This window comes from Cricetulus griseus, chromosome 4 (assembly GCF_003668045.3).
Source record: "Cricetulus griseus strain 17A/GY chromosome 4, alternate assembly CriGri-PICRH-1.0, whole genome shotgun sequence".
Classification (NCBI taxonomy): Eukaryota; Metazoa; Chordata; class Mammalia; order Rodentia; family Cricetidae; genus Cricetulus; species Cricetulus griseus.
The window spans coordinates 59994782-60008179 of record NC_048597.1 but is presented as its reverse complement, the minus strand read 5'-3'; the positions used below and the strand labels follow the sequence as shown (position 1 = coordinate 60008179).

The 13398-nt window shown below is 42.4% G+C and overlaps 1 protein-coding gene across 2 annotated transcripts in view; it reads right to left on the bottom strand.

Moving 5' to 3' along the window:
* Atp13a4 (ATPase 13A4) overlaps nucleotides 1–13398 on the bottom strand; it is a 122985-nt gene that overhangs the window by 33711 nt on the left and 75876 nt on the right. For both annotated transcript variants that reach the window (XM_027412923.2, XM_035444663.1), the window contains exons 13-18: nucleotides 11687–11748; nucleotides 9557–9707; nucleotides 7808–7894; nucleotides 7432–7585; nucleotides 6264–6375; nucleotides 595–719 (exon numbers count right to left, since the gene is read on the bottom strand). In XM_027412923.2, the coding sequence (XP_027268724.1) occupies nucleotides 595–719; nucleotides 6264–6375; nucleotides 7432–7585; nucleotides 7808–7894; nucleotides 9557–9707; nucleotides 11687–11748 (691 nt within the window). The remainder of the gene's footprint in view (nucleotides 1–594; nucleotides 720–6263; nucleotides 6376–7431; nucleotides 7586–7807; nucleotides 7895–9556; nucleotides 9708–11686; nucleotides 11749–13398) is intronic.

The following is a 13398-nucleotide window of genomic DNA, read 5'->3' as shown; positions in this document are numbered from 1 at the left end:
AGAGAGAGAGAGAGAGAGAGAGAGAGAGAGAGAGAATTTGCCTGTACATATGTATGAGCATACCCAGTGCCTGTGGAGGCCAGAAGAGAGTCAGAACCCCTGAAGATGGAGTTACCAATGGTTGTGAGCTGCTGTGTGGGTGATGGTAGCTGAACCCTAGTTCAGTTGCTCCCAAGAGCAACATGTACCCTAACTGCTGAGCCACCTCTCCAGCCTCTTGGTGTGTGTTTGTTGTTTGCTTGGTTTTGTTTTTTCCTTGGACAAGTCTCATTCTGTCATTCGATATGGCCTGAAACTCACTGTGTTAACAAGGCTGGCCTCAAACTTGTGTCAATAATCCTGCTTCAGACTCCCATGTAATAGACCACATCTCCATGCCAGCCATCAGACCACCCCAGTTTGTATACCTCAGAACATTTGTTACACTACTTGATTAGTTGGCTTTCTTTTGCCTCGCTGTGATAGAAGCTTATTGAGTAGCTTGGCCCTTTTATTGCCAACATCTGATACTACCTTGGCATTGGTGCAATATTTGCTAAGTGATCCAACCCCTGTATGTCCCCCAGATGCCCCTGTTTTCACTTTGCTCTATACCTGTGATCATCACAGTCCGTATCCGGGCAGAGATGAGCTCTTCCAAGACAGGCTTTGTCTCTTCCTTCAATCGATTCTCTAAGATCAGTAATCCCAGAAATATCAGGTCTGATTCCACCTTCTCCCTGATTAAACAGAATGCATGTTCCTTTCTTACCATCATGAGGTCAAAAAGACTGAACTCCCCACCTGAACAACCTGGCTCCAGCACTGTTCCCCAGCCACAAACAATCCTGACTGGGAAGAAAAAGAGTCGGGGTGCACACACAGCAGTTAGCCCAATTGAACCAAAGGAAATGCTTGTAGGTTGAAAGTTTGGCTTTTTTTTTTCATATTGAGTTTTTACATACAAATTTTTATTTAAATTAGAAACAGTCTTATTTTACATATCAATCCCAGTTCCCTCTCTCTCTCATCCTCCTATGTCCCCTACTGACCTCCCATGCCACCCATCCTCTACTCCCCAGGGAGAGTCAGGCCTACTATGGGGGATCATCAAAGTCTGTCACATCATTTGGGGCATGGCCTAAGACCTCCCTCGTGTATCTAGACTGAGAGAGTAACCCTCTATAGGAAATGGGCTCCCAAATCCATTTGTGCACTAGGGATAAAGACTGGTGCCACTGCCAGAGGCCCCATAGACTGCCCAGGCCTCCTAACTGACACCCAAGGTCAGGGGGCCTGTTTCAGTCCTATGCTGATTTCCCAGCTGTCAGACTTAGGTCCATAAGCTACCACTTGCTCAGGTCACATTTAATTAATTTAAACATTTTCTCATATATACTTAAGGAACATTAGTCATTTTCTACCCCATGTTCCAATTTTGTGGCTGTCCTTCTGTTGAAACCCTTCTTTCCCCCAAGAAATCTGCCTCCTACTCTTCCTGACATATGTAGATGGTTATTTATCAGAGCATGGGCATTTTAATTAGTGGATACATCACCAAAGAAAATAGCATCTTTTCTTCTAGAATCCATTACCTACTTATAGACCCCAATGACCATGTTATTCACATAATAATTCGTTTTGGTTATGGTTTCTTTTTTTTCAACTTTTTTATTTGAATTAGAAACAAGATTGTCTTACATGACAATCCCAGTTTCCTTCTCTCTCCCGTCCTCCCCTACCACCACCCCCCAACTAAAACCCTACCTATCACATATCCTTTCTGCTCTCCCTGGATGGTGAGGCCTTCCATAGGGTGTCATCAGAGTCTATTGTGTCCTTTGGGATAGGGCCTAGGCTCAGGGAGAATTCCTCTATATGGAATGAGCTCCCAAAGTCCACACCTATGCTAGAGATAAGTACTGAACTACTACAGGGGGTCCCGTAGATTTCCGAGGTTTCCTTACAGAAACCCATGTTCCTGAAGTCTGGATCAGTCCCATGCTGGCATTCCAGTCTGGGGAGCAAGAGTTCCCCGATGTTCAGGTCAGCTGTTTCCGTGGGTTTCACCAGGCTGGTCTGGACCCCTTTGCTCTTCACTCAAGCAAAGAGTCCCAGCTAGGGCCACAGCATTGTTGGAGATGCTCCTAGAACCTTGAGAATCTGTCCACTAGGTGGCAGGAAGTGAAGAGTTTCAGCTCCTCACCTCAGAGCAGATCTGGGAGGGTGCCATTCCCTATAATGCTGAGCTCAGTGTTCAAGTCCCTGTGAGATCAGCTTCCAAGCGATAGTCCAACTTCGTGCATAAATAACTTTTCCTGGCTCCACAGATATGCTCTGCACTTAATCATGTCCAGACTTTTGCTTCAGACTGTTGGAGATTTTCTCGTTTTGTGGCAAACATTCATTTCCATGATCTGTCATAGTCACCCTCCCCATGTCCCGAGTCCCACCTCAGGATGCCTGACTCTCAGGCTTCTCCAAAGAGGAACAGCTGTTCTCTCTACATCTCACTTCTAACCTGGTTAGGCAGTTCTTTATTTATTCATGCAATTTCAGTATTGGCTTCTTGATCTGCCTCTAATCCCAGAACAGAAGCCCACCGAAGCCAAGACTTTGCTCATTATTGCCCACGTGTTGCCCACGTGCAGGAACCACTCAGCAAATACCACCCACTAGAAACCCTTGGCTGCCTCTCTGTGGTCATGTTTAGCCACACAGTGAAGGTGAAATCATTTGCTCTTTCTGCATTCTTCCTGGAAACTGAGACAGTGAGTTGGTCCTGGCACTGTCTACTGAGCACCTACTAGGCAAGGACAAGGGGCACATTACAGAGGTTTCAGGAGCTCCAGCTCTGAGATTTCACATTCAACTGGGAGGAAAAGGTTAACCATGGCCACCTTGTTTGTATGCAAAGTGGAGAATTGTGTCACAGCAGGCACAAAAATCAGAGGTCTGTGGGGTCAGAGGAGGGGACAGGCATTTCTGGGTATAGTGATTAGAGTCTTCCAGAAGGAGATATTTGAACTTTCCTTGAAGGATAATTGAACTGATACCTGGTTAGAGTTTTACAGTCTTTCTGTGGCCTTGTACTTAGGCCACAGGGTTTAGATATTTTCAGAGATTATGTGACATGGGTCAATAATAAATTACCACATTAAGCCAAGAAAGTGGCTGCAAGGCCAAACACCCAAGGGCATCTTAGAACTCCTGTTTCCAGCTCCTTTGGCTCATAGCTTGTGTAGAGCCACACAACAGTTTCAACCTCAGCCCACCACTGCCTTGCTGTGTGGCCTTGAATGACCTGCTTTCCCTGTGTGGTACTCTAGTACATGACCGTCTCTCCAAAGCTTCTGCTATTTCCAACATCCCTTCACTCTTCCTCAAGAGTGTTAAATCTGGCCAAGAAGTGAACAGACATTGTACCTCCTGTAGCATCTACACTAATAAAGAATGGTGGGTGTAGCACAGACAGCTGTCAGTCCTGAGATTAATCTCATTTTTTTTGGTTTTGTGATTATTTTTATGAATTGAACTTCATGTTTTTTTATGTATTAAACAATTAAATTCCATTAATCCTGCTTCTTTTTATTATTACACATTACCATAGATACATGTGGGAGCCCCTCTAATTTGTATGTTCTAATTTCCTTAGTTGCCCCTTAGCACCCTTCTATTACATGGACATTCTGTGTGTATGTGTGTGGGGGGGGTGTGGGTGTGGGTGTGGGTGTGGATGTGTGGGTATGGGGGCATGTACTCTCATGTTTTAAAGACCCACGTGACCTTTAAAAGGAGAAATTTGTATAAAGCATGGGAGAAAACCCTCAATAAGATCTTTATTTCAATGCTAGAAGCTATGTAAGCACACACACAGTGCACATGCACACAGAGAGGGGGGAGAGAAATTGTGTGTGTGTGTGTGTGTGTGTGTGTGTGTGTGTGTGTGTGTGTGTGTGTATTCTGTCTTGGTCAGGGATAAGCAAAGGATAGAGGAGTTTAGCTGTCGATACCCATGGTGATGATGGGTCTTAAAGATGGGAGAGCAAAGTAGATAACCTAAGATGAGAGCCCACTTGTCAATTTGTGTTGAGGCTTTACTATATTAGAGTTAGAGTTCAATAACTTTTAAAAAGGCAAGCACTCTCCTGTAGACCACAATGTACCCAAGTGCGTGGCATCCTCCACAGTGAAGTGCTCATTACCTCTACCATTCCCAAACCAGGAATTTACAGCTTGTGAATGCTGGAACATCCCACTGGGTAACAAGCAGAAGCAGCATGGTAAACAGTATCTCGTTGTGCCCCCTTCTGCTCTGGCCTTCCCTCACCCAAGGTTTCTCTAGTTCAAACTAGGTATCTATTCTCAAGGTTCACTTCCAATTCTGACTTCAGTGACCTAGAACTGAGTTGACCCTTCAGGGTTGAAATAGTCAAACTTCAGGGGTCTCACTAAGCTGGTTAAGCAGGAGTGCTCTAATAACCCCCCAAATCCAGCACTCAGTGGCTATCCACACACCACTTTCCCCATTCCCAATGGCAAGGGTTGGTCACATCAGTCCTCAGTGGCAACAGAAGTAACTCTAGGTAATTTGGGGGGGGGGAATCTTTGCAAGTATGCAAGATTGTATGCAATGACAAAATCACAAAGAACTGTCACTCATCCCTTATACTTTTTGAATAATTGGCTGAATATTCAGGGACTTTTTAAGTCACCAGCAGTTTGTATTGTTTATATTGCATCATTAATATGTTAGTGGACGTGCTATCATTCTATAGTTAATATTGTTGCATTGAAAAATTATAAAAATGTTACTAGTATAATTCCCCAGCTATGTTTTTCATATAAACACAAAGTATTTTTGTAACTCCTAAATTTTGCAGGAATATCACTAGTACCCATTGTGAGAGGAAGTTGTACTGTTTCCTTCTATGTTTTACCCAAAGTTGTTAATGACTTCACTGAGCTGTTTTCCTTGCAGCAAGGCTGTGTGAGGCATTGAGTCTACACTACGTAGAACACTGCAGGAAGCCACTGCAGTCTCACGGAGTCTATTGTTCAGTGTGTGTGTGTGTGTGTGTGTGTGTGTGTGTGTTCACTGAGGAAAAGGGATGTATACACATGGGTGTGTGTGCATGTGAAGTCCAGAGGCCAGTCTCCAGTGTTGTATCTCACTGGCCTAGAGATCTCCACGCCGGCTAGGATGGCCAGTCAGCCTAGGGACAGTCAGCCTCTCCATCAGTGTGATTACAAGCACAGGCCACTAAGCCTTACTTTTCTAGTGAGTTCTGGGATTGAACTCAGGTCCTTGTACTTGCAAGCCAATTGCTTTCCTGACTGAGCCATCTCCCAAGTCCACAACCTGTTCCCTTAGTTTTACTGGCATCAGCTAAGAATTTATTAAACTATTATTTTTGTAATGAACTGTTTTCTTCTTCCTTTTAACTCCTATATAGGAGGGTATGTTTTACAGATAATACGTGCCGAAAAGTGGCACATATAAATTCAAAAATGCTGAGGGAAGAGGTGAAAACATAGTTGCAACTAAAGAGTGCTGAATCAGATGAATTTGAAAGTAAGTACTAGAGACTATTTGAGTTTAAAACACCAAAATTCAAAATGAGCCTTGATTAACCCTACAAAAGCAGTAATATTAGTGACCGACAAAAAAAAAAAATACTAAAAAGGACATTTAAAGCAAAATAAATTGGATAGTCCCCAAAAAGGCAGAAAAACAACAAATGGATGTGGGACTGTCATTGCTGAAGCCCACTTCAGTGGCTAAGCATCCTTGTTTTAATATATACACATCAAAACTTTCTCCAGCATGACCCCTTGGAAGGTTTCCTATTTTTCTGTGAACATTACCTACGTTACATAAACCCAGTTGCCATTTATTTGTTTCAATAGCTGTGTGTTTTGTATCACAAGTTTTTTTTTTTTTTCTAAGCAAATGTGAAGTTTTGTTATTTCTAACCAATTTATATTATATCAGGATCAGGGCCACAATTTCAAACCCTAAAACACTGGTTATATCTGCACAACTTTTCACAAAGCCTGAAGGTCACCCTGTGACATTTTGTTCAGCTGTTTCTCATACATTCTGCCAGTATTCACATCAGCTTTGTGATTTGGGCAGGGCAGAGCGACTGCATCCCTGCTCGCCATATACAGAGACACCTATGCACAAAAGATAAGCATGGCGTTTTGCTGGGCCCGCCCCAGACCTTTTGCCTCCCACCCCAGTGAGATGCATCTTCTTTAGGAAAACCCTCTCCTTTTACCTCATCAAGGCAGTGGTGGGACAGTCACTTTCCAGCTTCTTATACGCCAGAGCTATGACCCGAAAACCCTGTGTCGTGTAAGTCTGAAGTTCACTAATAAAACTTGATGGTACTGTTTAAAACAAACAACAAAAAACAACAGTATTAGCATGCAATGTTTACTCAGCCAGCATGGGTAAAGAAATTCTTCGAAATAATCCAATGCTTACCCAAGACCACGCACGTTTTAAAAGTTACATAAAGCCTCCCAGCACTTGGGAGGCAGAGGCAGGCGGATCTCTGTGAGTTCGAGGTGAGCCTGGTCTACAGAGCGAGTTCCAGGACAGCCAGGGCTACACAGAGAAACCCTGTCTTGAAAAATCAAAGGAAAAAAGTCACATAAGTAAGATAATGGGAAATTGTAACTGTAAGTGTATTATCAGTGTTAAAATCTTAGGATCCAGAAAAGCTGAAACCCTAACCCTTGAAAAACAAAGAATAGGGAATGCATGGAATTTGTTCTCTGATTTAAAAAAAAAAAAAAAAACAAATGTTTGCTAAGGGTATAATATGTACAAACTCTGCTCTATAGATGTCTGTTTAGTTGGGTTAAGACAGTATACTGACACTAAAACTAAAATCAAAAGACCATTGCCATTATTGGCAGTGCACCAGCGTGCAGAGCACTTTAGAAGGCTCCTGCACCTGGGTAGGAGGTGGCAGGTGAAGGAAGGAAAGGGCTTTCTGGTTGAGAGACCCCAATGTGCTCAGGCATAGGGGTCTGAGACCATTCAGAGGAAGCCTAAGATGTGAGGAACAAATGTACAGTAGGGAGCTCAGCTCGTGAAAGATTTATCTATGATCTGAAAGGAATTTGAAAATCTGGTGGAAAGCAATCAAGTGAAAACAACTTTTTAAAACAAGGTAGCAATGCAGTTATAAGGGAGAAATCAGCGATGACTCCTATAATCTGTAACTAGAGGATGGGCTGGGGGTAGACATTATCCAAGATGGAAAATTGGGAAGTGCAAAAGTGAACATTTTAAGCTTGATTTTGGTATTGGGCTTGGAATGCCCATGAGGAAACTGCTAAGTGATGTCCAGCTGGCAATTGGATCTAGAGTGTTGTGCAGACAAGTTTGGCTGAAAACAAAAATTTGGCATTTGTATTCCATGTCCATTAACTAACCTGTGTCAGGTTGGCAAAAGCTGGCCACTCTCTCTGGAGCACCTTTCATGAATGCCAGGCGGTCACCTCCCACCTCTTGGACAATGACTGTCATCCTCTGCAATGCTGATGAGAATGGGAACTGATGCAGAATTGCAAGTCCTTCGGCGGGGACCTGGTTGGTAGATGGGGAATGGAGAGGCTCGTACTGGCAAAGCATCTAGCTATTGGGAATTAATTGTCCCACCCTGGGTCCCTACTTTACCAAACAGGGGAAACAATACATTTTTCACATCATCAATTCAAGACACATCCGTGAGCTTCCCAATACTTCAGATCAGAGCACAGTTCCCTCCATGTGGGTGTATGGGAAGACTGGCATGCACGGCTTACTTACCTGGCCAACTGTGCCTGTCGGCTTAACGACCGTGGTGTGTGCCAGCATTCCCTTGATGTGGAAATCATCCCCAGAAATAGTCATTACCTGTTTCACAAATGAGATATTCCACTGTAGGTGTTTATTTAGTCTTCCTACACTGACGTAAGTTTGCACCCTCCTCGCGAGAAGAGCCCCCTCAACCACTGCAGTGTATTCTTGGGCCTCCTCCCGCTGCTGGACTGGTGAAATCAGACTTATTCTACTCCAGGAAAACAAAACAAAAGGCACCAGGCGGTGGGAATGCTAGAACTTGAAGGACACACACTTCTGAATTATTCATGCAATTTATCTGGCTTTCGCTGTTGGAATTGCTGCATAAAGGTTCAGTCTGCTTCTAAAGACCTTAGCTTGGAAATGTTGAGTATGAATCGCTGGGCTTATTTTGTGTGGAGCAGATACCTCTTTCTTACCCTAGAGTCACGGTTGATCCTGCTGTTCCCTATCTGTCTAAAAAGGCCTGAGCAGGGCATATTTTTGCCCTATGCATGATGACTGTCTAGGAACCACTGTACAAATGACTCTAAATTATAGGCAAGGAAACCTTTTTACCTAAAGATATTAAAGTTCTTTGTAATCATCTAATTAGGTGGCTGACAAGAAACATCTCAGGAAGGAAACTGTAACCTCTACTTAGAGACGCAGAATCAGTATTTCAGAATGGAGAGACTGCAAAGCAATCACATCTGTTAGAGGGGGGAGAACCTCCAGAGACATCTCTCCCAGGCGCTCATACAGCCCCCAGAGCTCGGCTGCATACAATGGCAGGGAGAGAGGTTAGCTGAGGCAAAGAAGCAGAAGCCATGCTGTCTCCTCCTCCCTACTTTGCCCACAGCCACAGCAACTCCAGAGACAAGCTATTCCAGAATAGAGTTCCCTTTGATGGGCTAACACTTTTTATTTTAATATGGATGTTACTGTCTGGTTCCATCCCCCCATTCCGCAGCCATGAGAACCAAGATCCTAACATACAGGAAGACTGCACAAAGTTGAGCATCCATTGGGGCAGAGCTGAAACTAGAACTGACAGAACAAGATTCCTCAACCACAAGAGCATCTGCTCTTGGATCTAGTTTGGAATCTCCGGTGAAACTCTGTAATGAATTTCTCATCTTGGTCTTTGAAAATTAGAGGAATAGTCAATCAATTGGAATAAAACTCTTGGTTTCCAAGGCTCTCAAACTTACCAAAGCACTGTGGAAAACAGTGTTTCCTAATTCCCATGCACTGGGATGCATATTTTTCCTTACATTTTTTTAGTGAGAAATAACAATTGTGTATATTTATGGGATACAATGTGGTGCTTTGACCTATGTGTATACTATAAGAAGGTAAAATAATGATAATTAACTTATTGTTACCTCACCAGATTAACTCTAGAAAACTCTGAAACCAGCTTACAGAATGGGAGGATTAGAAAATAATTATGTAAGAATTATAATGGTATTGATAATTATTAAACTCACAGTAGGCACCAAATACTTTGGAACTTACAACTATACCAGAAATTTTTATTGTACCAGATCATTTAATCCCACAGCAAACCTACAATATGAACGGTTCGGATCAGAAAACCAGGCTTAGACTAGTGTGCCCTTTATATAAAATACTGGAAACCCACATTTTTTAAGTATTAAACAGCTGTGATACAGTTTGTGTTGTGCCAGCATTAAAGAAGTTTCTTGTGTTCTCTGAAGGTCAGACATTTACCCATTTGGTGGCTTCAAACATTTTCAGGTCTAGAGGGTCTCCCTGGATAGTCCCATCAAGAAGAATCAGAGAGTGGCAACTGGCCATGGCAGCGCACAGTAGACCCTGGGGCAGAGCTTTGCCTGAGGCAAAGCTGTGGACTGTCTTGAATCTGAGAGAAGAAAGAAAAGGATTCAGTCCTGTGCCCTTATGCCCAAAATGCAGCTTCTTGGAGGGTTTTCATTTGATGTGCAATGCAAGACGGAGGTATTACCCATCTTGCCCTGCAGGTCTGTTCAGGAATACAGTAAAGGCTCAGGCAGCTCCATGCTCCTTTTCCAACTTTGCCTTACTTCTCCCCAGACTTCTTCAATCCACAAGGGTGGAAACAACAAGAAGTACCACTTTCATTCTGAGGTTTGCTCCCACAGTCATGACTAGGTCACTTCTCTTCTAATCATGGGCAAACTCCAGGTGTGTTAGGTGCACACCACTTTCAATCCTACAGGGCTGAGCATATTCTCTGTCTCTGTCTCCTAGCACATTAGATGCTTGGTCTACCATAGACATTCGATAAGCATTTTAAGTAAATGGATGGCTGGGTTAGTTCTTAGAAATTTCACAAGTCATATGGCGAAGAAGTGAACAGTAAAGGCATTTTTGGAAAGGACTCTGTACATCGCCCTTCAATCCTGGCATCTTGCGTCTCTACTGCCTCTATTTTCCTCATCATTTTACACAGAAAGGGACTTTGTCTAAAAAAAATCAATGGAAATAAAACTCATATGTTGTACATGAGACTCTTTCACTAACTGAAAGAGTAAGCCATTGAGTTCATCCTCAGTCCTGCTAGAGGAATGTCCTTTTCAGCCTTGTTGTGCAGCTCCTTCTCAAATATGTAGCACTGTGGTTGGGTTGTGATGTTGGTGGGCAGGGGTAGGGATGGGAGTCATATCACAGACTATCTGAATGACAGTACTGTCTTCCTATGAAGAGGCAAGTTCTGTTTCTTTGAGTCACTTGCCCTCCTTCCTCTTGTGTTGGCATCTTTTGGATTTTGAACTAGCTCTGTAGCCCAGGAAGGCTTTGAGGCTGCAATCTTACAGCCTCCTCAATAAAGTTACAAGCCTGTACCATTATGACCAGCCTAAAAAATCCTTTATGGATATGTATGTCATCTGCATAATGTAAAAGAACTACAATCACAAATTGGACTTGATACATTTGAAAAGAAAAAAAAAGGGGGGCGCAAAGTTGGGTGGGTAGAGAAAGGAATGTCGGCCAAGGTGTTGGGGAAGAGGTGAATATGTTCAAACTATATTATGACATTCTTAAAGAATTAATTAAAATATTTAATTACAAAGAGAACTACAATCAACCTCGTGTGCATGAAATGCTTTGTGGCTCAAGTTTGAAGGAAACTTTCTACTTTCAAACAATCATGTGCCACGTGCACCTAGTGCTCCAAGTGCACCATTATTTCCAGTTCTGACCACCAAGATGGAGGTGACACTGGGGAAGATCAGCAGACAGGGGAGTAAACTCAGGTATGGTCACAAGAAGGTTAGGTTTGCAAATCTCTAAGACAGCAAGTTGAAAACTGCTACCACCTCGGGCAACTCTTAGTTTCCCACTCCCCACCCCCCAGACCCACAAACATAAAGAAATCTTTTATCAATGATCAGTTACTGGCAAGCAGAGGTTACAGTTCTCAAAATCAGGGTTCTAAGAAACAGAGTACACAAGATATTGTCCCATAGGCAGTTCCCTTCCTGAAAAGCAGGACACAGAGGCAGTGTTGGCCTTTCCCACTATATCACCTCTGGAAGAACAGTGTCCTGGTGCTGTCTAGATCACTGACAATGGGTCAATGTCAGGCCACTGGCAAATAGGCTTACAGCAAAGTTCAAAGTCCCCCTTGCCTCCTCAGTTTGTGGGAGATAGGGCTGGGATGGACTTGAGGCTACTAAGGATGTTTTGGAGAGACCTGGAAAATTCTAAGAGGAGAAATCAAAAGATCAGACTTCAGTAATCATGGCTTAGGAAAAGCCAGAGTTCATGTGTCTGCATTAGTAGTCTCAAGGGTAAGGGTGAAGCTCCAGGAAGAGGCAAGTCACAGGAACCACAGTGCAGTTAGCCCATAGTACTCACCCATTCTGGTCACAGGGCACAACTCCCCAAGGATCCAAGCCACCCCTTGTTAAGGTGCCTGTCTGAACAGAAACAAGTCTTTGGATTACATGGAAGATCTACTCACAGTAGTGAAGGCAAATACGGTACATTTTAATAGAGAAATATACATCAGAAAGATATTTCCGGCATGTGTTCTTTAAGGGAAACTATAATATGGGTATTGTGTAGTGGGTATCTAGGAAGTCTAAAGATCTAAAGATCTAAAGAAGAAGTCGCAATGAATTTAAATATGACAAGCTTGAGCTGGGTGTAAACCTTGATGTCCTCTGTGGTAAAATGAGTGGAGTATCTCCTTTCACCCCAGGGGACTATGTTAAACATCTAATTATAGACGAAGAATAAGAAAGGCCTTGGTAAGACTGTTAAAACAACAAAATGCGTAGATCCCTATTTTTACAGCAGAAGCTAGGGAATGTCATCAAAACTGAGTAATGGAGTTGAAATTTTACCTACAAAGCACTGTTAAGACTTTGAAAAGAAGTCTAAAGAAATAGCCTACCATCTGATTTTTTTGTTTAAAGAAAAAGTACATGACGATAATTTTCTCAGTGTAATATAACAACCAAGCACTCAGGATAAGTTGAAATACCATCTATGTAAGTGGAAATATCACATAATCCCTCAAACACCAGAACCTTTATCTACAATATGATCATAATCACACAGAGTTGTCTTGAATATTAAGTGAAATAATGGGAAGTGATTGGTTTAATCCCAGCCCACAGTGAGAGCTAATCATAGTAATGAAAAAAACTCACAGTTACTGTTCATTGTTTTGTTCATATTTACATTACAATTATCTCTTCTATTTTTGTTTCTTTTTTCAAACTCACAATATGACATCAAAAGTAAACAGTTTTCCCTTATGATGCTGTTCTGGTCATAGAATAGTACTGCCTGGTGACATAAGCCATATGACCCTTCTGTTCTCTTTGTGACTTTCTGATTCACCACTAATCATAGAATACAGTTTTCATCTCATCAATGCTCTCAGCCTTCTATGTACTGTTTAAAGGATACACAATTTCCATGTGGGAAGATGAAGATGGTTCTCAAGATGGATGATGGTGATGGCCATGCACTAAGCACTTCAAATGATTGACATGGCAAATTTTATCTTTTATTTACTTCACCCAAGTAATTATTAGCTAAAAGGAACAGAAGGCAACAAAGAGCTCCAATGGTTCTCTGTAGCTTAAAGAAACATAAAAATGTGTTGACTAGACATTCAAGGTTCACAAACACCTTCCTTTAAGACTAGCATCCTGCCGGAGTCCAGACCATACTGTCTTGTGCTGTGCTACCACCATGTTGGGCCTTGTTTACCTTCATATGCTGCCATTGGTTCCATCCAGTCCTCTGACAACCCACCTTTACTCCCTACTTAGGGTATATAACACAAACAAACAACCTCAATAAAGAGTGAAATGATAGGCTGCTTAGGAGAAAGTGGCAGACAATCCAAGAGTTAATTTTAAGCATAAACTACAGCTAAGAACCTAGAGTAAGTGTATGCTGCATGGCTATATTGTCAGCAAAAGTCTCATGTTAGCACACAGTTTAATAAGCCCTTTGTTTTTTCCTCATTCCATAATTCAATAAATTCTTGACTCTATTGCCAAGCAATTTTCTAAGCACTGGGGGTAGAGAAGAAAATGTATTTAACTACT